Consider the following 14,957-nt stretch of genomic DNA (forward strand, 5'->3'; position numbering starts at 1 on the left):
CACTGCACTCCAGCCTGGGTGACAGAGCAAGACTCCATCTCCAAAAAAAAAAAAAAAAAAAAAAAAAAAAAAAAAAAAAAAAAGTATAGGCTCTGGTTTGTGGTAAATATTCTTTATTGTGCTAAAGGAAAACTCTCTACTATGTGGATCTTTTCTGTGATCAAGAATATCAAACTTTATCAATGTATTTATAGTATCACGGCTTTTCTGCTCTTTTATATTTTAATAATGATTAATATTAACCGTTCCCTTAATTTTATACTAAGCTTGCTGTATTTTCCCTGCTAAGACTGTAAGATTTTAGCATTTATTGTCACAAGTAGAATTAACTTTTTCCTTTTCTCATTACTGCACTTGACTAGTCTTTAAAAAAGAAAAAAGCAAAAAAGTTATTAGTTGGAAGTGTAGAGAAGGATAAGGGATACATAGAGAACATGTATAGAGGAAAATATAGAGAAGTATAGAGATGTACCTTTAATAAAATTAAAAGTACCCATAATCACTATCAAAGTCAATATGACTCCAACTCCTAAATATGTGAACACTGTGATTCTATTTTCTTTCCTTTTTTTCTTTGAGACAGAGTGTTGCTCTGTCGCCAAGGCTGGAGTGCAGTGGCACGATCTCAGCTCACTGCAACCTCCACCTCCAGGGTTCAAGCAATTCTCGTGCCTCAGCCTCCCGAGTAGCTGGGATTACAGATGTCCACTACCACGCCGGACTAATTTTTTTAGTAGAGACGGGGTTTTGCCATGTTGGCCAGGCTGGTCTTGAACACCTGACCTCAGGCGATCCACCTGCCTCGGCCTCCCAAAGTGCTGGGATTACAGGTGTGAGCCACCGCACCCGGCCTCTGTTATATTTCCTGAAGCACATACAACAATTGACATCAGGTAGACAGCCCAGAATGCCAATTGAGAAACATGAGAAGTTGGAAAATAAAAATTAGCCAAGGTTGAACCAAATGTGGGTCATTCAGAGTTGACTATATCATCATTCAGTTATACTACATCTGTCTCTGAGAATCTTCAGTGGCAGATGCCTGAGTTAAGAGACTAAAGCACACACTTCTTTATTAATATTTCATGTCTTAGAATTCCTTTGGCATGTTCCTGCCTCACATACCTGGATTCTTCAGCCTCGAGAGCCGTGCTCTGAAAATCAGGTGTCTTTTCTTCAGAGGTCTTATTCTCCATCTCCTTGGATGTATTTGCCTCACTTTCTACTGGAGTCAAGGTAGTTTGAAAATATCTTTTACCTTCAAAAGTCAGTGTTATGTTTGAGATGGTGACATGTTTTGAGGATTCTTTCAACTCACTCTTACTTTTTGTATCTTGTAGACACCCAGGCTTCAGAATGTTTTTCAATTTTTCCTTTAAAAATAAAAAGCAGCAGCAAATCAGGTAACAGAAGAGCATCAGGTAATAGGTGTTTGTGGAGCAGTATCTAATACAGGCAGCATTTCATTCATCGTCACTTAACACCTGTGAGGAGTAGTAAGGAGGGAGAGAGGCTTAGAGTGGCACGACTATGGGGAGAGCCCCAGGTGTGTTGGCGGCAGGCTGTGTGGGAGCCAGGGCCTGCCCCACTGCAGCCTGACACAACATGTTCCCAAGCTCGTGTTGTCACCTCACAGAAGACAGTTGGCATCTCGTTACAGCACAGTAAATGTTTCCCAGAAATGCCACTGATTCCCCAGTCTGAGTTTGGTCTTACTTAGAGCATCTGATAGGTTACAGGGGCCAGGGGCTCATAATATAAGAGATTTTTTTTTTTTTTTTGTCAAAAGACTTAGAACCTGTATCTAAAACTTAATACCCTAAAATCCCACCCTGCTCCTAATTTCCCAGTTTCTGTTAATGTATCACCTCTCCTAGCCACTCTCTGATTTGCTCAGAATCACTCAGGACTCAAGGCAGTTGGTCAGCAGGCCCTAAAGCTGGCTTTCTAATGTCCTTCCTGTCCGCACCTTCTTCTTTCCACTGCCCCTGCCTAGTCCATTACTTCTTGATATGGTTTGGATGTTTTGTCACTTGAAAATCTCATGTTGAAATGTGACCTCCAATGCTGGAAGTGAGCCTAGTGGGAGGTGTTTAGGTCTTGGGGGCAGATCCCTTGTGAATGGCTTGGTGCTGTCCTCACTGTAATGAGTGAGTTCTCACTCTGAGTTGATGCGAGATTTGGTTGTTTAAAAGAGCCTGGCACCTCCTTCCTCTCTCTTTTGCTCTCTCTCTGGCCATGTGATGTGCTGGCTCTCCTTCTCTTCCGCAGGACTGTAAGTTCCCTGAGGCCCTCGCTTGAAGCAGATGCCAGCATTGTGCTTCCTTTACCACCTACAGACCCATGAGCCAATTAACCCTCTTTTCTTTATTAATTGCCCACCCTCAGATATTTCTTTATAGCAATGCAAGAATGGCCTAATATACCTCTACTGCATTTCCTTTAAAATGATGTAATAATTTTCTTCCTTAAAGATAAAACTTTTCCCTGACAATGAAAGTCATACATATTTATTGTAGCATATTTGGAAAATCCTATAATGAATAAAGCTAAAGGTAGAATATTATTGCTTGCCAAGGCAGGTGGATTACTTGAGACCAGGAGTTTGAGACCAGCTTGGGCAACATGGAGAAACCCCATCTCTACTAAAAATACAAAAATTAACTGGGCATGTGGTGGGCACCTGTAATCCCAGCTACTTGGAAGGCTGAGGCATAAGAATCGCTTGAACCTGAGAAGTGGAGGTTGCAGTGAGCTGAGATCTTGCCACTGCACTCCAGCCTGGGCAATGGAGTGAGACTGTCTCAAAATACTAATAATACTAATAATAATAATACATTATTGCTTGTATGATGCCACTGCCCAGAAACAACTACTCCTGTGCACATTTCACTCTGATCTTTCTATTTATTTTGTTTATGTCTACTTAGATCATCTTGAAGTTCTGTCTCCTACCTTTTTCACTTAACATTTTATTATAAGCATTTTCCTCCTATCATTAAAAATTGTGTAGAACTATTTGAATTTTTCCTAATTAAAAATTAGGTTTTTTGTTTGTTTGTTTGTTTTTTGAGACAGGGTCTTACTCTGTCGCCCAGGCTGGAGTGCAATGGCGTGATCTCAGCTCACTGCAACCTCCACCTCCCAGGTTCAAGCAATTCTCCTGCCTCAGCCTCCCAGGTAGCTGGGATTACAGGTGCCCACTACCACACCAGCTAATTTTTATTTTCTAGTAGAGATAGGGTTTTGCCATGTTAGCCAGACTGGTCTCAAACTCCTGACCTCAGGTGATCCGCCCGCCTTGGTCTCCCAAAGTGCTGGGATTATAGACATGAGCCACCGTGCCTAGCCCTACCATTTTTCTTTTCGTGTGTGTGTGTGTGTGTGTGTGTGTGTGTGTGTGTGTGTGTGTGTGTATGTTTTGAGTCAGGGTGTGACTCTGTCACCCAGGCTGGAGAGCAGTGGCACGATCTTGGCTTATTGCACCCTCTACCTCCAAGGGTCAAGTAATCCTCCCACCTCAGCCTCCCTAGCAGCTGGTACTACAGGCATACACCACCATGCCCAGCTAATTTTTGTATTTTTAGTAGAGATGGGGTTTTGCCATGTTTCCTAGGCTGGTCTTGAACTCCCAAGCTCAAGCAATCCACCTGTCTTGGCCTCCCAAAGTGCCGAGATTACAGGTGTGAGCCACTGCACCGGCCTTTTTTCTATTGTGGACCTAGAGGAAGTTTTTCAACAGTAGTCTTCAAACAGATCTCTTTACCTATAATCCATCCTGCCATTAGATTAATCTTTTAAAAACACAGCTCCTTCATTCCCTTACACAGGAGACTGTGGTCACTAAGGTTTGCCCAAAGAGTTCTCACTTTAAATTTGGCTCTCAAGGTTTTTAAGCAACTTTCCAGTCCTATTTTCTACTATTCTCCATATATATTATCCTCTAGCCCAACTGAATGAAACATTTTTGGACATGACTCTGTGTTTTTCCACTCTCTGGCCTTTTCTAAAGCCATTCATTTTGTTTTGTTTTTTATTATCCTATTTCCATCCTCATGTTTACCCATAGAAATTCCATCCCATCCTTCAAGGTACTGGGTACTGCTATATATTTTTAAACCAGAAAATAACCCTTACATTGTATTAATATCCTTATTTTAGAAGTGAGGAAACTGAGGCTCATGTGGATTATGTGACTTGGGTGAAGTCACACAAGTAATATGCTGCAGGTTGAGAGTCTAACTTGGTTCTGATTCTGATTCCAAGGTTCTTTCCATTTTGGATGCTGGGCTAAGATTTATGTTAACGGTTGTCACTGCCTATTTCAGGAGACATCTTACAACTCCTTTACACCAGGGTTCAGAGATCGAATCTCACTATTAAAATTGGGTTACTCAGAGTAGGTAGGTTCCATAGCATTTTGATAATCGATGTCAGCTAACCAAGAAGTGTGATCTTGGTAATCACTCTAGTTCTCAGTTATTAAAACATGAAAGCCTTCAGTGACACGTACCTTCTCCTCTTGCTTGGCCCTGATTAAGTCATTGTTTTCAAACACCACTGTGACTCCCGAGCAGTTTGTAATATCAGAGTTGTCTGTGACTTCTGTGGCTTCTCTGACTTCTATGACTTCTGTAACAATTCTTATATCCGGGACCTCTGGGACCTCATTTTCTGGAAGGTCTGTGACATCTGTGATGTCGGTGATGTCTGTGAATTCTGAGAAATCTATGCTGTCCCTGACATGTTCAGGGCCTCTACCTGCGTACATGTACGGGGTCAGGATGGCTGTGAACGCTGTGATATCCATTACGTCCGTGGAGCCTGTGACGTCTGTGCTATTCGTAATTCCTGAGAGACTTGAAACCTCTGACACTTTGGAAACTTTCGCTTTCTCCTGATTCAAGAGGGAGATGAGGGCCACCCATTGAGAAAACAAGGTGTCCTGTTTACATGCAGAAGTGCAGAGCTGTAAGTAGTAGGCTCGACCACTCACCAGCTTTACTTTTAGGCGCATGTTCTCTGCGTCATGCACAGAAAGAGTCACAAACTGCAGAGGGAGAAACCTGCAAACAAGCACATGGTAACATCATTTGGAAACCTGATTGGAGGCTTATAAAAAGGCCTTTCTTATATATATAGTTGTTTGTTTGTTTGTTGGTTTGTTTTGAGATAAGGTCTCACTCTGTTGCCCAGGCTGGAGTGCAGTTGTGGTGTGATCATGGCTCACTGCAGCCTTGACATCCTGTGCCTAAGTGATACTCCCACCTCATCCTCCCAAGTAGCTGGCACAACAGGTATGTACCACCAACGCCTGGCTAATTTTTGTATTTTTTTGTAGAGACAAGGTTTCACCACGTTGCCCAGGCTGGTCTTGAATGCCTGGGCTCAAGCAATTCACCTGCCTTGGCCTCCAAAAGTACTGGGATTACAGGTGTGAGCCACCATGCCCAGCCTCTTTCTTATATTTTATAGTAGTTTGAAGAGTGAGACTCAAGACACCGACTTGTCTCCCAGATAGGTCTGGGTAAGGGCTCCTGAGGACCATCTCATCTTAATCATATACCTAAGGCTCTGATGTATAAAAATGTCAGAATAGGCTGGGTGCAGTGGCTCACACCTGTAATCCCAGCACTTTGGGACGCCAAGGTGGGTGGATCACCTGAGGTCAGCAGTTCAATACCAGCCTGACCAATATGGTGAAACCCTGTCTCTACTAAAAATACAAAAATTAGCTGAGCATGGTGGTGTATGCCTGTAGTCCCAGCCACTCGGGAGGCTGAGACAGGAGAATCGCTTGAACTGGGAGGTGGAGATTGTAGTGAGCCAAGATCGTGCCACTGCACTCCAGCCTGGGTGACAGTGCAAGACTCCATCTCAAAAACAAAACACATCAGAATGTCAACTATTTATCATGAGAAGGTCTCCATTTAAATTAATCCTTCAAAGTTAACTTAAAGTCAAGCAGTTTGCTCACGATCATAGACCAAGTTAGAGGCTGAGACAAGACCAGAGCTAACTCTGTTGGAAGCTGGGATGCTATGAAAGAGGAGGCATGTTCTAGAAAGGCAGTTTATTATGAGTCTTCAGTTCCTGTTAATTAGATTTAGTTTTTAAAAAATTAACAGCCTGCTTGATATCCACTGTCATACATTATTTCACCCGTCTTTAAGGATGCTCCTCTTTGTCATTTGCAGCAGGGAATGCGAGTGAGATGCTCCTTTGGTGCAATTGTCATCAGTGTTTCTAATTTCAGATCCGCAGGGGTAATGCACATATTCTGAGAGATCTTTAACCTCTTCTCTTTGTAACTCACCTGGTGAGCACCAGTTTCTCTGCAGGAGGAGATGTCAGGAGACTTTTAAATAGGGGTTCTGTATCTTTCCGGGAACCAGGTGTCAGATGTGCCAGTAGCATCACATTAGGGATCTTGTGGGTGGAACTGGAAGAACAGATGCCTACGGTCACCCAGTTGGCTCGGTTATGAAGGTAAATGGATTCACCTCTCCTGTTAACCTGAGTGCAGAAAACAGGAAAAGGCATTATACGATGAAATGTGTGGCTTTGACAACCTTGCTTGCCTGAGAAGTGGAAGAGGGCAGGAAATAAAGGAGAAATGAACCATGATGTATTTGTTCCTTCACTTGCTCATGCTAATTCTTGGAGATACCACAGGGAACATACACAGTCTCTGACCCGTGGGGGTCTACCAGAGAAGGCAAACATTAAACAATTTAAGTATGTGACTAATTATTACTGTAAGAAGTGTTACCAAGTACAAGTTCAGGATGTTACAGGAGCACATAACAGAGGACTTGACTTAGCTTAGAGTGGGGAGATAGGCAGTGATATTCTGGTAACAGCTAGGTCTTGGAAGGTACACACATTTACACATAAGTTTAAAATGTTACTGACGTAAAAGACAAGCAGCACACACATTTACAAATAATATGCAATATTCTTTAGTCTTTAGTTTAAATTCCATAGAGCCAATTGATAAATTCCACAAACTCTTGCCAAACTCTTATATTTATAACCTTAGAAGTATAGACAATAGTAAAATGTAGTAAAAGAATAGGAACAATGAGTTTTGAATATTTGTTGCCTTTATTTTAGATATGTTTATAAAATTTAATTTTTAAGAATTTAATTTTTTTTTAGATGGAGTCTTGTTCTGTTGCCCAGGCTGGAGTGCCGTGGTGTGATCTCGGCTTACTGCAACCTCTGCCTCCCGGGTTCAAGTGATTCTCCTATCTCAGCCTCCTGAGTAGCTGGGATTACAGGCACGTGCCACCAAGCCTGGCTAATTTTTGTATTTTTAGGAGAGATGGGGTTTCATCATGTTGATGGGGCTGATCTCAAACTCCTGACCTCAGGTGATCCACCCACATTGGCCTACCAAAGTGCTGGGATTATAGGCATGAGTCACCACACCTGGTCTATAATTTATTTTTTAAAAAGGCTGTGTTTAACAACTGACTTGCAAATTTCCTGAACACTTACCAATCGACCAATTCCAGCACACCCCTGGATATGGGGTCATGAAAGTCTCCCCGGAGGAAGAGACCTCTAGCTGATACCTGAACCATGTGGGAGATAAACTGGCTGGGTGGAGAGGAGAGGTTTCCAGGCAGAGGAAGAGCATGTATAAAACCTCCAAAGTCCCAGAAACTTGGCCAATAAAATCTCTGCCACTTGGTAGAAGAAGAGACTGGAGGATGGGCAGACAGGGAAATGAAGGAAGGCAGAGAGGAGCTACACTGTGGTTTCTCAGCTGTATGATAACTGGTTCAATTAAAAAATACATCATTGAAAGAAAGAGGATGTAGCTCACACTATTGATAACGTACCCAAACTGTGCCCCTCTTCTTCCAGATTAACAGAATCCTGGTTTTGTCCAATATCATGGCTCAGGGATAATGACCCAGCTCAGGGATTAAATCCTGATTAACTTAAATGGGTAGTGGTGGTTCCGCTCCACCCCTTGCCAGTGACTGGTTTCAGCAGTGGCGTGTGACCAGCAAGACATAGAGGGGTCTCCTCCAATCCTGGAAAACCTTTCTCAGAGCCACCAGGAGACAGAGCCACCAGGATGAGATGAATATCTTCTACTGCTGGCAGCTGTCACTGTCCTGTTTGGATGTGATGCCCTGAGGGGAACTGGCTTGAAGGTGACAGAACAAAAAAAGAGAACGTGAGTCTTCTACTGGGAGTGAGCTGATGCCCTGGGGCTCTTTCACTCTATTTGAGATAATTGCTTTCTTTTTAATTTTTTAAAAAATATTTATTTGTTTGTTTTTAGAGACAAAGTCTTGTCTTGTCATCCAGGCTGGAGTGCAGTAGTGCCATCCTAGCTAACTGCAGCCTGGAGCTCCTGGGCTTAAGCAATCCTCCCTCCTTAGCCTCCCGAGTAGCTAGGAATATAGGTGTGCAGCATTGCACCCTGCTAATTTTTAAAAATGTTTTTAGAGGTGGGATCTCCCTTGTTGCCCAGGCCAATCTTGAACTCCTGGCCTCAAGCGATCCTCCCGCCTTGTCCTTCCAAAGGGCTGGGATTATAGCATGAGCCACTGTACCCAGACTAATTGTTTTTCTTTTTTCATTTAAACTTGTTCAGTCAGGAATCTTGGAAACTTACTGCCAAAGACATGCTAACCAGGTGGGGTTGTGCAATTTGAAGGACACGACTTATCAAATTATGATAGGGGGCTACATCTGACCTATAGACTGCTAACTACCCCCAGTGTTGGACAAGAACTATGTAATTTCGTTAGAGTGTGCAAAAGTTAACTAACTTGGAAAGGGCACAGGATGAAAGGTGGAAAAGTAAAAACATGATTAGTAGGAAAGAAGTATGTAGAAGGTAAAGTACATCAAATCATGACTTGTTACATGTGTTCTAGGGACATCACTAAAACATTAGATATTTTGGGAGGCTTCACCTCCTGCCTGTGGTATACTGGAGGTGGGTAGCTCACACTAGTACTCAAGTATGAGTGCAGAGAATGTGTTTATGGAAGATGAAGTCTCCTTACCATTTTTTTTTTTTTTTAGAACAAGCAGTTTAGTTTTATTTTCTCTGCGCATTTGCAGAATACTCAGGACCAACATAAAAAAGAAATACCTCCTGTGGAAAAAGTTACATTGAAAAGGGGAATGGGGTGGGGGTGCTGAAAGGGATTAGTGCCTTAGCCCCAAGGAGCTACAGCATCTCTAATTGTTCCAAGGAATCAAAAAGATATTGGGAAGATGTAACAGGAGGAAGCAAAATGTGAATTTACTGAGGGAGAGGGCTCCAAAGCAGGTCTCAAGGGGCAACTGGTGGCTGGGGAGTGGGTCTGGGTGGAGGGAGAGGCTGGTAGCCATAGGGTGTGGGTCGTGCAGGGCCAGTGTACACATGAGGGGGGCATCAGTGGAGGAGGTCCACACATACCATGTGGAAGCATAGGACCTGGGTGACCCATGGTAGATCCGAATGGAGACCCTTGGGGGGCATGCCGATTGGAGGAGGTCCAGGATGAGGCATTCCAGGTGGTGGTTGGGGTGGTGGCTGCTCCCCAGAGCCTGGGGGTCCAGAATGGGGATGTCCTAAGCCATGAGGTCCATGGTGTGCCAGCTGCATCTGAGACATCCCTGGATAGGGCACCCCTCCTGGTGGGAATGGGTGAGCTCGTGAGTGTCCATAATCAGGATATCCTGCCTCTGGGGTTCCTGCTGATGGGGGACCATGTCCTGCAGCCCCAGGAGGCATAGGTGGTAGGGCATGGTGGGGGGTATCCCAGGTGGGAGGGCTCCAGGAGGTAGCACTGGGAGTGGGAAGGAGTCAAGAGGAGGCATGCCTGGTGGAGGAAGTCCAGACCCCAATGATAATACCACAGGATTGGGGGCAGAGGGTGGAGGAGGTGCATCTGCAAACAGCTGATGACGGCGGTCAGGCTGGGAGAGCAGGTTCTGAGCTGCCAGAAGTCGTCCAGCTGCTAAGCCATGGTGCTCACCCTTGGAGTCCTTCCTGAAGGCATAAGATATGGTGATAGGGCAGTTACAGAGGTACTGCCCATTCATGGCTTCAATTGCTGCATCCGAAGCATCAAATGAAGTAAAATTAATGAAGGCATAAGCTTTGGAGTTGCCTGTGTCAGGGTCCCACATAATCTTAGGGGTTTGTAAGATGACCCCAAAGGTGCTGAAAGTATCATTGCCCAGGCCAATCTTGAACTCCTGGCCTCAAGCGATCCTCCCGCCTTGTCCTTCCAAAGGGCTGGGATTACAGCATGAGCCACTGTACCCAGCCTAATTGTTTTTCTTTTTTCATTTAAACCTGTTCAGTCAGGAATCTTGGTAACTTACTGCCAAAGACATGCTAACCAGGTGGGGTTGTGCAACTTAAAGGATACGACTTCTCATCGTCAATCTCAGGGTCCAGGTTCCGAATGAAAATGTTGGTCCCTACATCCATGTTTTTGTTGTGAACTGATGTCTTGTTCACCTGTATCGGCTTCCCATAGAGTTTGATCATGTTCATGATTTTAATGGCATAGTCAGCATCATCCTCACTCAAGAATTCACAAAGTCATAGCCTTGGTGCTGGCCAGACTCTATCCTTTGGCATGTGGTGTTGACTACTGGTCCAGCCTGGAGAAACAGTTCCCACAGCAGAGGTTCACTAACCTTCTCATCCAGGCCCCCCACGTACACAGTGGCATCCTGGTTCTACTCGGAGATTGGCCTGGCAGCCATGGCAAAAGAGCTCCTGCCATCCTCTCCTTACCTTTTGAAGTGTCTGTTGTCTTCCCTTGTCACCCCTCTGTGAAATCAGCTAAGCAGCTGCTCGAATGTGTTAACAGTTAGAGGTAATAGCTCAGTGTTTAGTGTTAAGACTTTGTTAAGGAATTTCTAGAAACTTTAGAGGTATGACCCCATCATTGAACTCATTTCACCATTTCTTTGTCAGAACATTTTAATGTTGAATGTTTAGAGAAAAGTTAGCGTTGCTCCCACATGCACAGAAATGCAGTTTCATTCATAATGTAGGGACATTCTTATGAGAAGGAAGCTTTTCTCCCTGACACCATCTGACAATTATATTTTACCTTCAGAACTAAGAGTTAAGATTCATTGTAATCCCTAGTTGTGTCATAGATGTTCTTTAGAATGTCTTCTACACCTAAGAAAGAAGTTATCTGTATGTTTCCCTGTGGCGGGAAATGCCAAAAACGGCTTCATGTAATTTTGGGAAGATTATGATGGAATGGCAATTACCGTAGAGTTAAGACAGAAGTCCTTCACAAGAGTTTTGGGGACATTTGAAGTAAATGTCCTTTAACGCTGTAATTATTTCAGGTTTTTTAAAGTTCCCAAATTGTTCTCTTTAGTAATATCACACATTCCCTTGGCACATTTAAAACAATTCTCCTACCATCCTTTTCAGTTTTCTTTGAGAAAATTACTGAAGTTATTGGAACGTAACTCAGGCCTTGAATATGATTTACCTGGATAAAATTGCTCTCTAACATGGGAGGAGATACAAAAGGGGCATACTCTCCTCCATCCAACATACTTTGAAGATCTCTTGGATCATGGGAGTGTGGGGTGCAGAGAGCATCTTGCTCATTGATCCTCGTGGTAGACTTGCTGGTGTTCTTCTTCATTGCACTTGCATATAAACATAAAAAACTGAGGGAATGGAAACACAATTAATGGGTACAGAGAGAATTTAATATCATAATTAAATTGCTTCATTTATTTATTAACTCAGCAAATTTTATCAATATCTGTGATATGCTTGGCACTGCACCAGGCACTTGTATTAATACATACATCTAAACAGGACTAATAAGATCCCTGCCCTCATTCAGCTTACACTCTATGGGGAGACAGGTAGTAAGCAAGCCAAAAGAAACTCAAACAAGATGTTGGATGATAGGGACTATCAGGACTTGAAAACAGATACATATAATAAAAAATGACGGGGGTATAGGGCTTTAAGACACTTATTAGGGTATTAGGAAAGGCTTCTCTAGGAGGTCTCTCAATATATTCCCCCACAGACCATTATTTTCTATCTTCCAAAGTAATGGTACCCTCTTCATCATGCAGGGTTCTCCAATCCCTTTTTTGTAAGTAGGTTATCAAAGCTATACTAAACTGAGAACACTTTTTCCAGACTATTCACCCATAACTGAGGCATAGCTCTTGGTTGTGTGCTCCTTATGAGACTCTAAGTCAGTGGAAAAATTGTCTTCCACAAAACTGGTCCCTGCTTCCAAGGTGACCACTGCTATAGGCAACATCTTCAGTACATCGAGTCTCCAGGAGAGAGAAAGAAGAAAATAATCTTGGAAAGTAAAGTAAGTAGAAGAGGAAGGAAGAGGGAAAGGAAGGAAGAGAGAAAAGGGCAGGAGAGGATGTAGCCATGCAGCCCACATGGTTTATCTGTAAGAACTGTCAAATCTCACCTCAACTCAGGCTGAGCCACAATCTTCTCTAGGAGATGAAGTTTTTAACTCACTTCAGTTTGAGCTTCCTCTTTTTCATGATGGAATCTTTTGTAAAAGAAAGAACAAAAAGAAAATCAAATGTATACAGGCCAGGCACAATGGCTCACACCTATAATCCCAGCACTTTGGGAAGTCAAGGCAGGCCAATCACTTGAGCCTAGGAGTTTGAGAACAGCCTGGGAAACATAGCAAGATCTTGTCTCTACAAAAAATACAGAAATTATCCGGTTGTGGTGGTGCATGCCTATAGTTCCAGCTACTTGGGAGGTTGAGGTGGGAGGATCACCTGAGCCTGGGAGGTTGAGGCTACAGTGAGCTATGATCTTGTCACTGCACTCCAGCCTGGGCAACAGAGCAAGACCCTGTCTCAAAAAAAAAAAAAAAAAAAAAAAAAGGCACTAATTTGTATACAAAAGAAACTAATTTCAATTCTAAACCTTACTGTTATTTCAAGTGTGAGGTCAAGGCCTTAGAAAGAGTTAGAATTCTTCTAAGTATACTGGGTAGGTGAAGCGGAGTCCGAGGCTGCTGTCTATGTCGGAGCTAAGCTGTTGTTGATGATCCTCACCATGGTCTTTTGGTGAGTGCAACCAGAGTCATGAGTCCATAGCTCATAATTGGCTTGAAACTGCCAAACAGTGGAATCCTGAGCTCCTATGACCAATGAGGATATTTGATAATGTGGCAAAGGAAGCAGTACAGATTGTATTACCTGGGTTGCATTTAATTGCTCTTTAAAATGTGCTCCTTACGATTACCTGAAAACCTTTTGTTGACATCTTCTAGTAAGATTAGGAAAGCTCCTGGCCAGGCGTGGTGGCTCACGCCTATAATCCCAGCACTTTAAGAGGCCAAGGCAGGCAGATCACTTTAGGTCAGGAGTTCAAGACCAGCCTGGCCAATGTCGTGAAACCCTGTCTCTACTGAAAATATAAAAATTAGCCTGGCGTGGTGACAGGGGCCTGTAATCCCAGCTACTCAGGAGACTGAGGCAGGAGAATCACTTGAACATGGGAGGTGGAGGTTGCAGTGAGCCAAGCCTCTAGTCTGGGCGACAAGAGCAAAACTCTACCAAAAAAAAAAAAAAAAAAAAAAAAAAAAAAAAAAAAAAAAAGAAAGAAACAAAGAAAAGAAAGGAAAAGAAAAGAAAAGAAAAAAGAGAAGAAAAGAAGAAAGCTCTAGTATGAAACTTGTCGGAGGCTTAGAAGAGGGTCCTAAAGACTAGAGTGGAGCCCTTTAAGAAATGCACAGAGGATGATGGCACAGGAGCAAGAGCTAGATATTGTGTGGGAAAATTCCCATAAGAAAGCATTATTTAGGAGGCCAAGGTGGGCGGATCACCCGAGGTCAGGAGTTTGAGAACAGCCTGGCCAACATGCCAAAACCCCATCTCTACTAAAAATTACAAAAATTACCCAGGCGTGGTGGTATGCACCTGTAGTCCCAGCTACTCCTAAAGGCCTCTCTAGGAGGTCTCTCAGTATATGCCCACTTGGGAGGCCGAGGCAGGAGAATTGCTTGAACCCGGAAGGTGGAGATTGCAGTGAGCTGGGATCGTGCCACTGCACTCCAACCTGGGTGACAGAGCAAGACTCTGTCTCAAAACACACACACACACACACACACACACACACACACACACACACGCACACACACAAAAAAAACCAAAAATAAAGCATTACGTTCTATAATTAGCAGCATGTTTTCCTTCTTAGTGGCACATAAAATAATGATATATCTTAATAATTGGTGGATCTTAGATTTGAGGAGATGCAGCAGTCAACTCTTGTTCATACAGAGTTAAGTGAAAGAGTGCACTGTTTTGGAAAAACACTGCACCATCCTGCCTGGGTAATTTTCGTATTTTTTGTAGAGACGGGATTTCACCATGTTACACGGGCTGGTCTCAAACTCCTGAGCTCGAGCAATCTGTCCACCTTGGCCTCCCAAAGTGCTAGGATTATAGGTGTGAGTCACTGTGCCTGGCCTTAGGTTCACTCGGAATATCTGGAGACAGTATTCAAGTTTTGGTATATGTCTTTCCAGTTTTACAAATAGATTTTTCACTTAATTTCTTTCTCTCTGTTTTTTGTTTGCCTGTTTTGTTTGTTTGTTTGTTTGTTTTTGAGACAGGGTCTTGCTCTGTCACACAGGCTGGAGTGCAGTGGTGTGATCATGGCTCACTGCAGACTCAACCTCCCCAGCACAAGTGATCCTCCCACCTCAGCCTCCTGAGGTATTTGGTATTACAGGTACACGTAACCGTCCAGCTAATTTTTAAAATTTTTTGTAGACATTGGGTCTTCCTGTGTTGCCCAGGCTGGTCTCAAACTCCTGGGCTCAAGTGATCCACCCACTTTGTCCTCCCAAAGTGCTGGGATTACAGGCATGAGCCACTGTGCTTGGCCTACTTAATTTCTTTATATATATATGCACACATATATGTAAGTAATATATGTT

The 14,957-nt window shown here is 43.3% G+C and overlaps 1 protein-coding gene, 1 long non-coding RNA gene and 1 pseudogene across 17 annotated transcripts in view; 1 reads left to right on the forward strand and 2 right to left on the reverse strand.

The window, feature by feature from the left end:
* Nucleotides 1-1,230, forward strand: part of LOC105472844 (uncharacterized) — a 36,146-nt gene extending 34,916 nt beyond the window's left edge. Inside the window, exon 3 of the long non-coding RNA XR_011625265.1 lies at nucleotides 1,095-1,230. This is a non-coding gene — a long non-coding RNA (uncharacterized lncRNA). The remainder of the gene's footprint in view (nucleotides 1-1,094) is intronic.
* The window catches only part of GARIN2 (golgi associated RAB2 interactor family member 2), a 42,542-nt gene that overhangs the window by 22,970 nt on the left and 4,615 nt on the right, over nucleotides 1-14,957 (reverse strand). For 11 of the 16 annotated variants that reach the window (XR_003016054.2, XR_011625255.1, XR_011625257.1 and 8 more), the window contains exons 2-6: nucleotides 12,456-12,542; nucleotides 11,490-11,673; nucleotides 6,317-6,516; nucleotides 4,514-5,066; nucleotides 1,126-1,373 (exon numbers count right to left, since the gene is read on the reverse strand). Coding sequence is in view for 10 of the 16 variants with exons in the window: in XM_011726387.3 (XP_011724689.1) it covers nucleotides 1,126-1,373; nucleotides 4,514-5,066; nucleotides 6,317-6,516; nucleotides 11,490-11,648 (1,160 nt within the window). In the remaining 6 variants the exon portion in view is untranslated. Of the gene's footprint in view, nucleotides 1-1,125; nucleotides 1,374-4,513; nucleotides 5,067-6,316; nucleotides 6,517-7,850; nucleotides 8,165-9,433; nucleotides 9,559-11,489; nucleotides 11,674-12,455; nucleotides 12,543-14,957 lie in introns of those variants that run through there. The other 5 variants (XR_011625258.1, XM_024790092.2, XM_071099301.1 and 2 more) reach the window with 4 other exon arrangements.
* LOC105472846 (splicing factor 3B subunit 4 pseudogene) lies at nucleotides 9,108-11,473 on the reverse strand (annotated as a pseudogene).

The sequence above is a fragment of the Macaca nemestrina genome, chromosome 7 (assembly GCF_043159975.1).
Source record: "Macaca nemestrina isolate mMacNem1 chromosome 7, mMacNem.hap1, whole genome shotgun sequence".
Lineage (NCBI taxonomy): Eukaryota > Metazoa > Chordata > Mammalia > Primates > Cercopithecidae > Macaca > Macaca nemestrina.